The sequence below is a fragment of the Suncus etruscus genome, chromosome 4, assembly GCF_024139225.1.
Source record: "Suncus etruscus isolate mSunEtr1 chromosome 4, mSunEtr1.pri.cur, whole genome shotgun sequence".
NCBI classification, from domain to species: Eukaryota; Metazoa; Chordata; class Mammalia; order Eulipotyphla; family Soricidae; genus Suncus; species Suncus etruscus.
Genome location: NC_064851.1, coordinates 45963144 through 45981832, shown reverse-complemented (window position 1 = coordinate 45981832; position 18689 = coordinate 45963144). Strand labels below are relative to the sequence as shown.

At 40.4% G+C, this 18689-nt stretch overlaps 1 protein-coding gene across 1 annotated transcript in view; it reads right to left on the bottom strand.

The window, feature by feature from the left end:
• Positions 1–18689, bottom strand: part of CCDC18 (coiled-coil domain containing 18) — a 100467-nt gene that overhangs the window by 16609 nt on the left and 65169 nt on the right. The window contains 4 exon segments of the mRNA XM_049772563.1: positions 5876–6301; positions 11436–11636; positions 11863–12000; positions 17100–17303. Of these exon segments, the coding sequence (XP_049628520.1) occupies positions 5876–6301; positions 11436–11636; positions 11863–12000; positions 17100–17303 (969 nt within the window).

Sequence of the window (18689 nt, the reverse complement as noted above, 5' to 3'; positions counted from 1 at the left end):
AAAATTCCAGTATAACAATAGTCAACTAAAGGCAAAAAATAATAAACATAGTACCAAAAATCGAGTTTTCACACCAACTTCTTCTTTTAATTATAAATTTTCTCCCTGAAATAAGGCAAAATAATACATTAATCTTTGAAATATTCTAGCATTAATTCAGCATTAAAAGTTTATGATAATAATCAGAAATATATCTTAAAGTAGCAAATATTTTACCATTGAAAGATATGAAGCAGAATGTCAATAATGAATATAAAAATGATTACTTCTAGTTGAGGCAAAGTGAGAGGTAGAACTAGGTTTAATTTAAATTGATTTTAGAAGGGGGTTGAAGCGATAGTACAACGGTAGGGCATCTGTCTTGCATGCAGCCAACCCAGGATGGACCTGGTTCAATTCCAGGCATCCCATATGGACCCCAGAGCCTGCCAGAGCTCAGTGCAGAGCCAGGAGTAACCCCTGAGCACCGCTAGATGTGACCCAACCCCCCCAATAAATAAATAAATAAATAAATAGATTTTAGAAACTGAAACAGGGGCTATAGTAAAAATAAAACACCAAACAGAGTAGTGTAAGGAAGACAGATGAAGGGCTAAATGAAAAGTCAGTAAAAGAAGAAGAGGGAAATGTCTCCACACAGAAATAGTACAGGAGTTGATAGTACGGTGAGTGGGATGTTCGCCTTGAATGTGACTGGGTTCAATATCCGGCATACTATATGGAACCTGTGCATACTCAAGAAGTAATTACTCAAGAAGTAATTCTTGAGTGCAGAGCCAGGAGTAACCAGTCAGCATTGCCAGGTGTGGTCCTAAAATCAAAAAAAGAAAGCACAATAGACAAGATAAAAAAGAAAGAAGGGGCCAGAGAGATAGCATAGGAGGTAAGGTACTTGCCTTGCATATTGCAGAACCTGGTTCAAATCTCCAGCATCATATGGTCCCCTAAGCAACCCTAGGAATCAGTCCTGAGTAAAGGGCCATGAAAAGTTCCTGAGTGGGTGAGGTGAATGAGTGAGTGAGTTCACTCCTCAGCTGAGAGAGCTGCTGGGTCCCCATTCCCTTCCTCCAAACCAGTGGTCCTCAAACTTTTTAAACAGGGGCCAGTTCACTGTCTCTCAGACCGTTGGAGGGCCGGACTAGAGTAAAAACAAAATCTACGAACAAATTCCTATGCACACTGCATATATCTTTTTTTGAAGTGAAGAAACAAAATGGGAACAGATACAATATGTGGCTTATGAGCTGTAGTTTGAGGGCCACTGCTCCAAACAAACAAACAAAAAAAGGCAAAGATCCAAGACTTTTGATTTTTTTTTTTAATGTTTTGGCCACACCCAATAGTGCAGGGGATACTCCTGCTCTGTGCTTAGAAAACGCTCCTGGCAGGTCTGGGGGACCCTATGGGATGAAACCCAGGTCCGTCCAGGGTAGGCCATGTGCAAGACAAATGCCCTACACCTGTGCATCACTCTGAACCCGATCCAAGACATTTTAAAAAACTCAAGTCAAGTACTCTTTTCTTTTTTTTGGGGGGGGGGTCACACCCAGCAGCACTCAGGGGTTACTCCTGGCTCCACACTCAGAAACTGCTCCTGGCAGGCACGGGGGACCATAAGGGATGCCGGGATTCGAACCACGTCTTTCTGCATGCAAGGCAAATGCCCTACCTCCATGCTATCTCTCTGCCCCCAAGTCAAGTACTCTTGTTACACGTCTGTCTTTAGTTGGGCATGATTTGAAAATACTTTCATGTCTTTAGGTCATCTAGACTCTCCTGCTGCACCTTTTTTCCATCTATTTTCCCTATATGATGATTTTCTCACTTTACTGTCATGTTATTATATGGCCTAAAGATTGTACTTATAAATTAGTTTTCTGTTTGTAAATAAGATGGATATAAAATATTTATTAATCTGTGTGTGTATATATGTATGCATGTGTGATGGTAAGAGACTGAGCACAGGCCTTACATGCAAAACAAGTACTCTACCACTGAAATATTCTTTTTTTTTTTTGGTTTTTGGGCCACACCCGGTAGTGCTCAGGGGTTACTCCTGGCTGTCTGCTCAGAAACAGCTCCTGGCAGGCACGGGGGACCATATGGGACACGGGATTCGAACCAACCACCTTTGGTCCTGGATCGGCTGCTTGCAAGGCAGATACTGCTGTGCTATCTCTCCAGGCCTTGAAATACATTCTTGTTTAATTTCTTAAATTGTGGATCTAACTCTAATCAATAGTCACTGAAATTATATTCCAATCTCAAAGCATTCTTTTTTTTTTTTTTTTTTTTGGTTTTTGGGCCACACCCGGTAACGCTCAGGGGTTACTCCTGGCTATGTGCTCAGAAGTTGCTCCTGGCTTGGGGGACCATATGGGACACCGGGGGATCGAACTGCAGTCCGTCCAAGGCTAGCGCAGGCAAGGCAGGCACCTTACCTTTAGTGCCACCACCCGGCCCCTCAAAACATTCTTAATTTAAAGCCTGTGAACTTCTATTCAAAACTCTAAACAGGGCCGGAACGATTGCACAGCAGGGAGGGCGTTTGCCTTGCATGCGGCCAACCCGGGTTTGATCTCTAGCTTCCTATATGGACCCCTATGCCTACCAGGAGTGATTTCTGAGTGCAAAGCCAGGAGTAACTCCTGAGCACTGCCAGGTGTGCCCTCTCAAAAATGTATATATGTATTTTCTTTTGGTTTTAACTCATTAATGTGAAAGCAGAATATTGCACTTAGAAGTTTTATTGCAACTACATTGTCAACTGTCATGACAATTTCATTGAGTGAGAGAAGTAGAATGCCTGTCTCGAATACAGGTGGGCAGGAGGAAGGAGTTGGAGGACAGTGGTGATGGGAATGTTGACTGGTGAAGAGGGTGGGTGTTCTTTTTATGACTAAAACCCAACTATAATCATGTTTGTAATCATGGTGCTTAAGTAAAGATTTTTTTAAAGCAGTTTATTTATTTTATTAACTGATTGGTTTTGGGCCACATCCGGCAATGCTCAGGCTCCTGGCTCTGCACTCAGAAATTGTCCCAGCAGGCTTGGGGAACCACATGAAATGCTGGAATCAAACTGCCGTCCATCCTGGGTTGGCTGTATACAAGGCAAATGTCCTACCACTGTGCTATCTCTCCAGTCCCTAAATCAAGATATTATTTAAAAAAAGTTTTGGGGGACCAGAGAGATAGCACAGCGGTAAGGCGTTTGCCTTAAATGCAGAAGGATGGTGGTTCGAACCCCAGTATCCCATTTGGTCCCCCGAGCCTGCCGGGGGCGACTTCTGAGCATAAAGCCAGGAGTGACCCTGGAGCGCTGCTGGTGTGAGCCAAAAAAAAAAAAAAAAAAAAGTTTTGGGGCCAGAGTAGTGGTGTAAGTGGTAGGGCATTTGCCTTGCACTCAGTGACCTAGGGCAGACCGCTGTTCAATCCCCCGGCATCCCATACTGTCCCCCCTAAGCCAGGAGCGATTTCTGAGCACATAGCCCCGAGCATCACCTGGTATGGCCCCTCCCAAAAAAAGGCAAAAAAATTTTTTTATTGCATATGAAACTGCCAACATAGTTAACCATAAGGAAAATCAACATTTGGGTTACCACACAAGAATGAAAGTTAACACTTGGTAAGTATTTTATGTATGCCAATTTCTGTGTTCTTTCTGATAAAGAGGATTGAAAGACCATACACAGAAACAAGACTACATTAAGGTGAGCTGACAGCTTAAACACATCCTAGCAATGATGTCTTTTAGAAGCCAGAGAGATAGTACATGAGTGAAGCATTTGAACTGCATGAGGCTGACTAGGCTTCAACTGCTAGAACCACATAAGATTCACTGAGTCCCCCACCAAGAATGATCCCTAAAAAAAAAAAAATGAGCCCTGAACACAGAGTCAGGAGTAAAGCAGAAGGGATAGTTGGGCATGTCTTTTCCTTTGCTTAAAATAAAGAGCTTAAGGGTCCTACACACAAACCAAGTGATAAGTTAAATGCTATTTAGACTCAGCCAGATGACACTCTTCTCTTCATAGAAGCTAACCTCATTCCACATCTGAGAGTGTGCTCCTCAGGAAGCACAAGGGGAGGAAAATGTATGAGCACCAGAGTCAGGAATTTGTACTTTTCTCAGTCATCACAACAAAAACAGTTTTTGTAGGCCACCAAATTATTTTGATATATTTGAAAGTGAGGCAAATATATAATTGAGAAAAGCTAAGAAAAAAAGATGTGAGAAAAAGATTTAAAAAAAAACTTTATTTTTCTTTTTTGGATCTTCCAAGGGACATCTAAGGTGCCATGAGACACTCCAGGAGATAATGGGCAAATAGGGCCCCTAGACTGATTCCGAGGACTGGAGGATGCAATTTTGCATGGATCCTGCAGTACCAGAGATCATCAGGGTAACCCTAGTAGAGTTGGGATCTCCAAGGCCATGTGGGCTATTATTCAAAGGATAGATGGTCCCAGAAATCAACATGGTGGAGGACCCCTGAATTTTCACTCCAGTCCTAAAAGAACGTACTTTTATTTCCATATGCAAACTATAAGTGTTTAGAAACAATGTTGCGGGGCTGGAGCAATAGCACAATGGGGATAGCATTTGCCTTGCGTGCTGCCAGCTTGGGTTCGATCCCTGGCATTCCAAACGGTCTCCTCAAACCCCCCAGGAGTGATTTCTGAGCACATAGTCAGAAGTAACACCTCAACACCACTGGGTGAGACCCAAAAAATAACAACAAAAAAGAAACAATGTTTAATGTTTGCTGAGCATGTACAGTATTAAGTTATTTATTCCACATAATATGCTCAGAGAATAATAAGAAGATAAACCAAGTGAATAAGATATTCTAGGCATTATAGAAGTCCATGAACAAAAACAAAAATAACCTTCCTAACTTTTTACTAGGAGGGTTTTCCAGGAAGTCTACAAACACACTTCTAATGTTAGGTAAAATTAGTTCTTTTGATCAAATATAGAAACTGTACTTAATCTAATTATGGGCCAATTTAAAAAAGTTAGTTTTGAAAGCTAAATTTTCTTTTCTTTCTTTTTTTGTTTTTGTTTTTTGGGCCTTACCCAGTGGCAATCAGGGGTTACTCCTGGCAAGCTCGGGGGACCAGCTTGAAGATCGAACCCAGGTCAGCCACATGCAAGGCAAATGTCCTACATGCTGTGCTATCCCTCTGACCTCGAAAAGTACATTTTCTATTTGTCTGGGGTAAAAGTATTCCAAATTAGGCCAGAGAGATAGCATAGTAGGCTGGAACACATGCATCTTTGCATACTGGAGGTCTGGGTTCAATTCCCATATGTTCCCTGAATATCAGCTTTGTTTGTGTGGCGTAACACCTAACAAAGAACAAAACCATTCCAAACTTCTAATGGATGTTTCTGTACTTTTTTTTTTTGGGGGGGGGGGTCCATACCTGGTGGTGCTCAGGGGTCACTCCTGGCTCTGCACTCAGAAATCACCCCCAGCAGGCTCGGGGGACCATATGGGATGCAGGGATTTGAACCACCATCCATCCTAGATCGGCTGCGTGCAAGGCAAACACCCTACCACTGTGCTATCTCTCTGATCCCTGTTTGTACTTTTAATATTGTACACATCACCAGATTATAAAAGGACATGCTGGGGCCGGAGAGATAGCATGGAGGTAAGACGTTTGCCTTTCATGCAGAAGGTTGGTGGTTCGATCCCCTGGTATCCCATATGATCCCCTAAGCCAGGGTGATTTCTGAGCGTATAGCCCTGAGCATCACCGGGTGTGGCCCAAACCGCACCCACCAGATTTTTTTTCTCCAAGTCAAAAAGTGACATTTATTGAAGATAAACTTATTATAAGCTCTAATCTATGAAACACATACCTGAGTTAGACCTGTTTGCATAGAAGATTTTTTTAATAGTCTCACTTCTTTGTTTATGTATTTGAGCATTCCACTAAGAGTATTGAAGTCATTATTCTCAGAAGCATCATCTTCCATTTCATACAGAAGAGGTTTAAATGAGTCTGGCTGGTGGTGGCTTTCTTCTAATGTTGAAGGTTGTTCTAAATGCATTTTTGTTAAGTCCTGTAATAATTCTTCAGAAAGATCTTCACTATTATGAGATTTGAAACTAAGGTCACTGGCACTAATGGAGCGACGTAGTTTTCTACATTTTGAAAAAGATGCGTGATGATATTTAATGAACCTTGGATTCTGAACATCAGGCATAATTTCTGTTGGGGATGAAAATGAGGCTGTCCTTTCATGTCCCGACATTTTGGCTTGTAATCTGGTTAACTCTGATTCCTATGTGTGGGTGAGAAAGATACATTTGTTAAATAATTTACAAAATCATAGACTACTAGAAATCATCTAAGTAAAGCAGTACTCTGCATGGAATTCTCTCTCTCTCTTTTTTTTTTTTTTACGGGTGATGGTATGCAACTCCCAGCAGTGCTCAGGAGTTACTCCTGGCTCTGCACTCAAAAATTACTCCTGGGCAGGCTCAGGGGACCATATGGGATGCCAGGGATCAAACTAGGTCAGCTGTGTTCAGATGAGATCTGGCACATTCAGGGTGGTATGGCCATAGACAGGTCAGCTGTGTTCAAGAAAAATGCCCTACCCACTGTGTTATTACTCCAGTCCCTGCATTCTTTTTAAAACTACACACACATGAAAATTTGACATGCTTTGCTCAAGCCCTTCATTTTGGGTTAATTACAAATGTTCACCTCACCTAAATTAAGTATTTCATGAATATACAAATATTTTTGAATACAGGAATTTCTTATGAATATTTGCCTTTATTATGCTAATTACAATTTTAATTTTTATTCAATTGGGCTTGCAGTGAACATCTTCCATATTTCTTCTCTAAACTCATTATCTGAGAGGTCAAATAGGTGGTTGGCATTTTATTGGTCATCAGAGCTGCCATCTTCATTTTCCCCCTCTCTCTCTTTTTTTCTTTTGGATTTTTGGGCCACACCCAGTGACACTCAGAGGTTACTTCTGGCTATGTGCTCAGGAATTGCCTGGCTAGGGGGATCATATGGGATGCTGGGGGATCAAACTGCGGTCCGTCCTAGGCTAGCACTGGCAAGACAGATGCCTTCCTTATTGCTCCGCGCCACTGCTCTGGCCCTTCATTCTCTTTTTAAAATTAATATCTTTATTTAAGCATCATGATTAGAAACATTTTTGTAGTTGGGTTTCAATTATAAAAAAAAATCCCCTTCACCAATGCAACATCACCAATGCCTTCTTCTCCTACTCCCCTCAACCCCTGCCTTTATTAGAGACAGGCATTCTATTTCTCTCACTCACTACCATTGTCATGATAGTTGTCAGTGTAGTTATTTATCTAACTGAACTCACCACTCTTTGTGGTAATCTTCATATTATGGGCCGGTCCTTCCAGCCTTCTTCTTATTGTCTCTGGGTATTATTACAATAATGTCTTTTATTTTTCTTAAAACACGTAGATGAGTAAGGCTATTCTTTGTCTATCTCTCTCTCTGACTTTTTCACTCTGCATAATAGTTTCCATTCCATCTATGTATTGGAAAATTTCATGACTTCATTTTTCCTGACAGTATTTCATTGTGTATATGTACTACAGCTTCTTTAGCCACTCATCTGTTGGGCATCTGGTTTGTTTACAGTGTCTGGATATTGTAAATAGCACTGCAATGAATATAGGTGAAAGGAAGGTGTTTTTGTACTGTGATTTTGTGTTCTTAGGGTATATCACTAGGAGTGGTATAGCTGGATCATTTGAGAGCTCAGTTTCCATTTTTTTTGAGGAAACTCCAAACTGTTTTCCATAAAGGGTGAACTAGATGGCATTCTCACCAGCAGTAAATGAGAGTTCCTTTCTCCCCACATATCTGACAACACTGATTTTTCTTGTTCTTTGTGATGTATGCCATTCTCTGTGGCATGAGATGGTATCTCATTATTGTTTTGATTTGTATCTCCCTTATGATTAGTGATGTGGAACATTTTTTCATGTGTCTTTGTAGCTCTGCTTTAGAAAATTGTCTGTTCATTTCTTCTCCCATATTTTTGATGGGGTTAGATGTTTCTTTTCTTGAAAAGTTCTGTCAGTACCTTGTATATCTTCGATATTAGCCCCTTATCTGATGGGTATTGGGTGTCATCTTCATTCTCTTTGCATGGTGTTGGCCTGCGTTGTTTTCCCATTTTGAGCCTGTAGTGTGATGTTTTCTGCATGTTGTGCTACGATGTATATGGCCATGAAGCAGAGTGGAGTGGCCGGGCTCCTCTGGCTACACCCTTTTTGGGCAGTGCCAGCTCACTGAAGATGCTTCTGGGCAGGGTTGGTTCCAAAATTCACAGCCTTGCCTCAGTTTTGAGCCACTAATGTTGTTTAGAGGTCCTTCAAGGGACACACAGATTATTCTTTGAGAACCATAATTCTGGAAGAACTAGAGGAGTTCTCAGAATCTGTTAGAAACACTTGCTCTTCCTTGTTAACTAGAATCCAATGTTATTGAGAAATCTCAAGACTGAAATATTATACCTAAAAATTTCTCTACAAAAGAATGATATCTCTAATATATGAAAATATAAAGAAATACAGTATGGGAATGAAAATGGCCAAAGAAACCTAAAATAATAAATGGTGCTAAAAAATGAACCGATACAGGGGCCAGAGCGGTGGCGCAAACTGTAAGGCGTCTGCCTTGCCAGTGCTAGCCTAATACAGACTGTGGTTCAATCCCAGGCATCTCTTATGGTCCCCCATGCCAGGAGTGATTTCTGAGTGCAGAACCAGATATAATCCCTGAACATCACTAGGTGTGACCCAAAAACAAACAAACAAAAATAAACAGATACAAACTAAATAATGAAAACAGACTACTATCCTCAAATATAATTTTAAAAAGTCAACTCAAAATGGATTAAAAACTTGAACAAAGTCATAAAACTCCTATCCTTGACTTATAAGGACAAGGATGACGCCTGGCAATGAGGTCAAGGCTGGCAACCCTGCTTGATTATGATCCTCAGATCTTCAGCACTAACAATTTCTAGTTGCACCAGTTAGGTGTGTCAACTAAAAAGGGCGTGTCTTCTGGTGAACATCTCAACTGGAGTGTAAGCCCCAAACTGATATACACTCCCAGCAAGTACCCCTCCTTCCCTCCCTCCCTCCCTCCCTCCCTCCCTCCCTCCCTCCCTCCCTTCTTTCTTTCTTTCTTTCTTTCTTTCTTTCTTTCTTTCTTTCTTTCTTTCTTTCTTTCTTTCTTTCTTTCTTTCTTTCTTTCTTTCTTTCTTTCTTTCTTTTCTTTCTTTCTTTCTTTCTTTCTTTTTCTTTCTTTCTTTCTTCTTTCTTTCTTTTTCTTTCTTTCTTTTTTCTTTCTTTCTTTCTTTCTTTCTTTCTTTCTTTCTTTCTTTCTTTCTTTCTTTCTTTCTTTCTTTCTTTCTTGTTTCTTTTTCTTTCCTTCTTTCTTTCTTTCTTTCTTCTTTCTTTCTTTCTTTCTTTCTTTCTATATTTCTTTCTTCTTTCTTTCTTTTTCTTTCTTTCTTTCTTTCTTTCTTTCTTTTTCTCTCTTTCTTTCTTATTTCTCCTTCTTTCTTTCTTTCTTTCTTCTTTCTTTCTTTCTTTCTTTCTCTCTCTCTCTTTCTTTTTCTTTCTTTCTTTTTCTTCCTTTTCTTTTCTTTTTTTTTTGTTTTTGGGTCATACTCAGCAGTGCTTAGGGGTTACTCCTGGCTCTGTGCTCAGAAATCGCCCCTGGCAGGCATGGGGAGGCCATATGGGATGGGGATTCAAACCACCATCCTTCTATATGAAAGGAAAACGCCTTACCTACATGCTATCTCTCCGGCCCCACCGCTTTCAATCATATATGAATCCAAGTTATTGAAACATCAATAGAGGAAAGAAAAGTATGTGGACATGAACGTAAGTGTACATGTAAGGGTGTGTGGTAGATAAAATGCAACAGTGAAAATAAATGGGAAACGATATTAAATCCTAACAAATGAAATTTATGAATTTGAATTTTTTCATATATAGAAGTTTTGTTTAGATATTTATAAATTATTCTGTAATAATATGATATGAAATATTTACATTCTTTTCTCTGTAGTAATATGATAAATATTTTATTAATAATTTCTCTTTTTTATTAATAATTTCTAAATCCAACATCATCTTTATTTGGGGGGGTTGGGACCCATCTGGCAGTGGTCAGGGCTTACTCCTGGATCTGTGCTCAGAAATTGCTCCTAGCAGTGATTTCTGAGCACATAGCCAGAGTAACATCTGAGCATCACCGGATGTGGCCCCAAAACAAAAACAAAGAAATCGCAGGGTTGGAGTAATAGCACAACTGTTGGGAGTTTGCCTTGCACGCAGCTGACCCAGGATGAACTTGGGTTTGATCCCCTGAAGCAGGAGTGATTTCTGAGTGCATAGACAGGAGTAACTCCTGAGCATCACCAGGTGTGGGCCAAAAACCAAATAAAATAAAAATTAGAATGGGGCTAGAGCAGTGGTGCAAGCTATAGGGCGTTTGCCCTGCATGCACTGACCTAGGACGGATCTTGGTTCAATCCCCCGGAGTCCCCATATGGTCTCCCAAGTCAGAAGTGATTTCTAAATACATAGCCAGGAGTAACCCCTGAGTATTATTGGCTGTGGTCCAAAAACCCAAAAGAAAAAAAAATTGCTCAAGGACCAAATGGGATGCTGGAAATCTAACCCAGGTCTTTCCTGGGTCATTTGCATGCAAGGCAAACACCCTACCACTGTGCTATCTCTCTGGCCTTACAACATCTTCTAATTAAAGTGCTTTTTTTATTCAGAGAGGTCTCTATTTGGCCACATAGTTTTCTATTAAAAAAAAAAAAAACAAAGATAGAAAAACAAGTTACAGGGCCAGAGCGATAGCTGGAGTGATAGCACAGCAGTAAGACATTTGCCTTGCCTGAGGCCAACACAGGACAGACCCCAGTTCGAATCCAGGTGTCTCATGTGGTCCCCCGAGCCTTCCAGGAGCAACTTCTAAGTGAAGAGCCAGGAATAATCCCTGAGCACCTCCAGGTGTGACTAAAAAACAAAACATAACAAAACAAAACAAAACAAAACAAAAATCAAAAACAGAAAAAGACAAGTTATTTACAGTGCTGAGGGTCAAACCTAGGTTGGCCACATGCATGGCAAGCCCTCTACATTACTCTGAGCCATTTAGTACTTTTTTTTTTGGGGGGGGGGGTTGGGTCACACTTAGTGGCAGGGTTACTCCTGGCTCTGTGCTCAGAAATCGGTCCTGGCAGGCATAGGGGACTATATGGGATGCCGGGATTCAAGCTACCGTCCATCCTGGATTGGCTGCTTACAAGGTAAACATCCTACAACTGTGCTATCTCTCTGGCCCCCATTTAATACTTTCTTATGTTCACTTACTTTAACAAGTAACGCTTCATTTGTGGCTTCGATTACTACATTTCTGTCTTGAACTTGTTGGTGCAAATTGCTTACAGTGTCTTGAGCTTCTTCTAATTCCAGTTTTGCTTTTTCTAACTGTTCATTGAGTTGCTGAACAGAAGTCTTCTGTGAGTCTGCAGAAATCTTCCATTTTGCATGGTTCTCTTGATGTGAAATCATCTAAATTCCCAGCATTAGGGAAAAAGAAAGAATAGAGTGCAGACTTAGCAAGGGGTGGCCTAAAGTTCAATCCCTGGCACTACATGATTCCCAAGTACTGTTAGGTATAGCTCTGAGAATACTTGCCCTAAATAGATCTAGTGGCCTCCTGAATACCACATTGTGCCTATAGACACCACATCCAAAGAGCCAAGATAATAATGAAACATATTAAATTTTTCTTTACCTCCATCTGATAAGCTTCTTTGAGAGATTCTACTTCTGTTAACAATTTCTTAATTTCTGCTTGTAGTCTTGCTTCTAAATGTGCTTCTCGAACTTGAGAAGCCCCCAGTTCTTCAGCTAAATGATGTCCCTGAGCTTCCTTAAAAAGAATATATTAAGTAATGTGTCTGTTATTATCATAGCTAAATCAATGCAGTACCCAAATGTGCTATATTATGTAATCTTTTATAGTATATTTATATAAAGACACAAACACCATGTTAAATGGTGCACTTTAAAATCTAAACATTTAGGACCCAGAGAGATAGCACAGCGGCGTTTGCCTTGCAAGCAGCCGATCCAGGACCAAAGGTGGTTGGTTCGAATCCCGGTGTCCCGTATGGTCCTGCTCATATTAATGAGAAACTAACAGCATTACTATGATAGAAAACTCTTGTATAGCTTCTTTAAAACAAATAGCCACAGAATGTCAAACTCTAGTAGTCTACTGTTAGATAATATTTTCTTTTCTTTTCTTTTTTTTTTTTTGGTTTTGGGTCACACTCGGCAGTGCTCAGGGGTTACTCCTGGCTGTCTGCTCAGAAATAGCTCCTGGCAGGCACGGGGGACCATATGGGACACCGGGATTCGAACCAACCACCTTTGGTCCTGGATCGGCTGTTTGCAAGACAAACGCTGCTGTGCTATCTCTCTGGGCCCTAGATAATATTTTCATGTAAAGAAAACCTTTACGTGAAAACAAACAGACAAACAAGTACGGGGCTGAAGCTATAGCACAGCAGGTATGGTGCTGGCCTTGCATGAGGACAACCTGAGTTCAATCCCTGACCTTCCATATGTCCCCCAAGCACCACCAGGGGTAATTCCTGAGTGTAGAGCCAGAAGTGACCTCTGAGTGCTGCCAGCGGGCCCCAAAACCAACCAACTAAGCAAGCAAACAAACAACAAACAATGGATTAAATACAGCAAAATAGAATACTAAATAAGCACACAAACATGTGTTGAATTTCCATATGCAAATAATGAGCTTGAAGAGCAAGAAATAAAAATAAAAAAGAGATCCTCATTCAAATAGTGTCCAAAAATCAAATATCTAGGAATTAACTCAATAAAATTGTGAAAGATTGAAAGAAATAGATCAAGACACCAGGAATTGAAAAAATATTCCATGTTCATGGATTAGAAGCTAGAGAAACATTGTCAAAATGATAAACTACCCAAATAGATATTCAGATTCAGTATAATTTCTATCAAAATTCTGAAGACATTCTTCAAGATCTTAGAACAAACTCCACTGAAATTTGTATTGAAAAATAAAGCTGCCAAACAATAAAGATCATTCAGTGGGGGAAATAATGTGAGAAGTATTGCATTTTCTAACTTTAACTTATACTACAGCGCTATCATAATCAAACAAAGTGGTACTGGAATAATATAGACTCTAAGTTTAATGTAACAGAATTAAGAGTCCAAAGATAAACCCTCAGTTTTATGGACAGTCAATCTATGACAGAGTCATGTTCCTAAAGTAGAGCAAGAAAAGCCTCTTCGGGGCCGGCGAGGTGGCGCTAGAGGTAAGGTGTCTGCCTTGCAAACGCTAGCCAAGGAAAGATCGCGACCGCGGTTCAATCCCTGTCCCATATGGTCCCCTCAAGCCAGGGGCAATTTCTGATAGCTTAGCCAGGAGTAACCCCTGAGCATCAAACGGGTGTGGCCCGAAAAACCCAAAAAAAAAAAAAAAAAGGAAAAGCCTCTTCAACTAATGGTGCTAGGAAAACTGGATAGCTACATGCAAAAACAAAACAATATAAACAAACAAAAAAAAATACTGGATTTGTATTTCACATCACTCATAAAAATTAATTCAAGGATTAAAGACTTTGAGGTTAGATGAGAATCCATAAAAAAGCTAAAGAAAATATAGGAGGAACTCTTCAGAATGCGGACCTCTTAATTCCACTGTCAAAGGTAACAAACAAACAAAGTCATAAATTTTAAGCTTCTTTGCATTTTTTGGATGTTGGGACACACCCCGCTGTCCTCAGAGCTAACTCCTGGCTCTCAGGGATTACTCCTGACTGGCCTTAGGGGAGCAGATGGGACACAAGGGATCTAAACCATGTCAGCCATGTGCAAGGCAAGCACCTTACTCATTGTACTGTCACACACTCCAGGGGTCAGAGAGATAGTATACAGGGATAAATTTGGTCTTTGGCACTACATATGGCTCCCAAGCATCAACAGTAGTGATCCTTGAGGACAGCCAAGTGTGACACAAAACTCATCCAAAAAACAAGGGGCCAGAGTGATAAAACAGTGGGTAGACTGTTTGCCTTGCACACACTGACTTGAATTCAATCCCTGGCATCCTATGTGGTCCCCTAAGCTTCCCAGGAGTGATTTCTGAGCACAAAGCCAGGAGTAACCCGAGCATGTTGGATGTGGCCCCAAGTAAAACAAAAAAGAACAAAGAAGAACTTAAAAAAAAAAAAAGAACTTAAAAAAAAATAAAACAAACAAAAAAAGGAACTCCAGCTAAAATAAAAAGAGGCCCTTGGGGCTAGAGCAATAGTAAAGAATACATGTTAAAAGGATGAGGAGAGAGCTTGCCTTTTACATGGCCAACCTAAATTCAATCCCGGGCACTCCATATAGCTCCCTAATCCTCCAAGCATGCTGGAAGTGATCTTTGAGCACAAAGCTAGTATTAATTCTTAAGTACTGCCAGGTGTGGCCCAAAACACAAAATAAAAATAAAAATACACCTAACTAAATCGGTCAGTATATGCACACAATATAGCAGACAAAGGGTTACTATCTAAGATATATAAAACACTCATAAGATTCAATAATAGAAAAGCCAATAATTCAATCAAAATAAAGAGCATTTGCTGTGCAGGTTGCAGAGTCAGGGTTTTTTTTTTTTTTTTTGGTTTTTTGTTTTTGGGTCCACACCTGGCAGCGCTCAGGGGTCACTCCTGGCTCTATTCTCAGATATGAGATGCTGGGATTCGAACTACCGTCCTTCTGTATGAAAGGCAAACGCCTTACCTCCATGCTATCTCTCCGGCCCCACAGAGCCAGGTTTGATACCCAGCATCTGCTCTGGTGATATGGTGATATGATATCTGGTGACAGCCTGCCATGGGTAATTTTGTGCACAGAGCCAGGAGTAACCCGAGTGTCACTAAGTATGGTCCCAAAATAAATAAATAAAATAAAAGGGGAGAGGGGACCGGAGTGGTGGCACAAGTGGTAGGGTGTTTGCCTTGCACGCGCCAACCTAGGATGGACCTTGGTTCGATCTCCTGGTCCCCCAAGCCAGGAGAGATTTCTGAGCACATAGCCAGGAGTAACCCCTGAGCGTCATCAAGTATGGCCCAAAAATAATAAATAAATAATAAATAAATAAATAAATAAATAAATAAATAAAAGGGGAGAATAATGAAGAGACACTTTCCCAAAGAAGACATGAATTGCTTGTAGGTAATAAAAAGATGTTCATCATCTTAATATTAGGGGAATGCAAATCAAGACAATAATGAGATATTATCTCACACCAGTGAGAATGACCTATCTCAAAAAACAAAAACAAAAAATAAACCACCTGGAAATAACCAGTCAACACTGGTATGTGATGAAAGAAATTCTCATTTGCTGTTGGTGGGAATGCTGTCTGGGTCCATCACTATGGAAAACAGAACAGCTATTTCTTAAAATCCTAAGAATAGGAATAGAGAGCCAGAAAGGCAGTATAGAAACTAAGGCACTTGCCTTGCATGCAGTGGCTGCAAACAATAATAGTTAAAATCCCTGCATGACTAAATATGATTCCCCTGGGCACTGCCCCTCAGCACACAGGTGTGGTCCTAATCATGGAGCTAGAAATGGCCCTGAATAGACAGGTATGAACTCTAAGAACCACCGGGTGTGGTCCTTTCCCCAAAAAAGTAAAAATAAACTTCCCAGTGATTCCACTTCTTGGCTTTAACCCTCAAACACTAGTTCAAACCCCTCAAACACTGGTTATGAACATTGATTCACAAAAAAGATATATACACACCTATGTTCATTGTAGTGATTTGTACAATAACCATGATATAGAAACAACTCAAACATCCAACAAAAGATGAATGCATTAAGAAGTTGTAAATAGAGCCCGGAGAGATAGCACAGAGGCGTTTGCCTTGCAAGCAGCCGGTCCAGGACCAAAGGTGGTTGGTTCAAATCCCGGTGTCCCATATGGTCCCCCGTGCCTGCCAGGAGCTATTTCTGAGCAGACAGCCGGGAGTAACCCCCTGAGCACTGCCAGGTGTGGCCCAAAAACCAAAAAAAAAAAAAAAAAAAAAAAAAAAGAAGTTGTAAATATGGGGCCAGAGAGATAGCATGGAGGCAGAGCATTTGCCTTGCATGTTGAAGGACAGTGGTTCGAAACCCTGGCATCTCATATGGTCCCGAGCCTGCCAGGAGCAATTTCTGAGCATAGAGCCAGGAGTAACCCCTGAGCACAGATGGGTGTGACCCAAAACCCCCCCAAAAAAGTTGTAAATATGTACAATGGAATATTATGCAGCTGGAAGAAGAGAAAATAATCATGTAATTTACTGCAATGTGGGTGGAACTCTGAAATGCATGATATTAGAGAAATGTCAAAGGGAAAGAACAACTATCGAAAGATCTCACTTATCTGTAATACAGAGTAAGAAAAAATGTGAAACAAACAGTATTGAACAATGTCAAACGTTTGGCCTTGAATTACAAAACTGAGACTGCCAAGCAGTGAATGATACAAAAGTGGGTTGGAGAGATAGCACTTGCCTTAAAAAGCTTGTACTATGGGCCGGCGATAGGTGGCGCTAGAGGCAAGGTGTCTGCCTTGCAAGCGCTAGCCAAGGAAAGGACCACGGTTCGATCCCCCGGCGTCCCATATGGTCCCCCCCAAGCCAGGGGCAATTTCTGAGCACTTAGCCGAGGAATAACCCCTGAGAATCAAACGGGTGTGGCCCGAAAAACCAAAAAAAAAAAAAAAAAAAAAGCTGTACTAAATTTTTTTACCTTTAAAATTTGATAAAATATAATTAACATAAACCTTGCTAGATTATCCATTTCAACTGTACAATTCAGTATTTTACATGACACAATTGGCTTCAGCAAGAATGATATTCTACAATACAAAAAGTAAATGTCAAAATGTTTAAGACTTTTAGCAAGGTAAATTTTAGTTCAATGTGCAATTACTTTCTCTTTAGAGAGCTGCTTTATTTCCTCTAGCTCATTCGAGAGCCTTTCTACTTCTCTCTGGGCTTGGAATAGCTGACGATGAGCTTCTTGCAACTCTGCCTGAGAGTTCTGTGTTTTCTCTGCTGTCAGCCTCAGTTCTTGTTTCAAATCTTTGGCCTCCTGGTACTGAGTTGCAATGTACTTTTCCTGTTCTTTCACAACCTGAAATACACAAAATTTTTGTAGCTTTCAAAATTAAGTATCACACAGAACTAATATTTTATAATGATTTTTTAATTGTCTTTTCTTCTTTTAGTTTATAAAGACTAAATCTTTATAGATTTTAACATATAATGAATAGCATCCATAATAAAATTGACATTTAAAAGAGACCCTTTTCTTTTTTTTATGATAAAAATACAGTAATATATCTGGGATTCATATATATGTGTGTAGATATAGATATAGATATGACCCAGCTGTGTTCAGGACTGACCCCTGGCTCTGTGCTCAGGGATCATTCTTGGGTGTGCTTGAAGGACCATTAGAGTGCTGGGAAAAATCAAACCTGGGTTGGGCACCTGCAAACAATTACCTTTTTTGGATAACAGTCATTGTCTTATCTGTGCAAATAAAATTTGTTACTTGAACTGCTATTCCCCTTTACAATATTGTTAAATCCTTAGCAAAAATTTTAGGGGGAAAAAACATCAGTGAAAAGTTTAAGTTCATCCAAGTAAGGTTAGATAATAGCACTTGATTTACCAATGATAAGAAAACAAACCACAAGTATAAATCACTGGAACTCTGATATCTGGAATGGTGACCTGATTTCATGGTGTTATGTACCAATGTAAGACCCATGTATATATTTTTAGCTAATCCATTTTAGGAAACAAAATGATTGGGGGGCCAGAGTGATAGCATGGCAGGTAGGGCATTTGCCTTGCATGAGGCCAACCTGGGTTCAGTCCCTGGCATCCCATATGGTTGGTCCCCTGAGCCTACCAGGAACTATTTCTGAATGCAGAGCCAGGAGTAACCCCTGAGCACATCCAAGTGTGGCCCAATAACAGAGAGAGGGGAGAAGGAGGAGGGAGAGAGAGGAATGAGAGGAGAGAGAAAGAGGAGAGGAAAGAAAAAAATAATTAGGCCAATATTTCAGAAGTGCTAAAGCTTGCTCTCAGAGATCCTAGCCAATTAATTCAACAAGTATTCATTCATGCTTATTATATGATATATACTATTCTAAGTTATGAGAATACAAGGATGAACAACAGAGACAAAGCTGCCACCCTGACAAAATGTTTATTTTTTTGAAAGAGACATGACTGGGAGTGATAATGAAATAATAAAAGTAAGCTCTATGGGGCTGAAGTAATAATACAGTAGATAGAGTGTTTACTTTGCATGCAATCGACCCAGTTTGATCCCCAGCAAGTCCATATGGTCCCCAGAGCCCACCAGAAGTGATCTCTGAGCATAGAGTCAGGAGTAAATCCTGAGCACCACTGGATATGGCCTAAAACCAAACCAAAAGAAAAAATGTAAGCTATATATAGCATTAAAAATTAGAAGGGGACGGAACCGGAGAGATTAGCGCAGCAG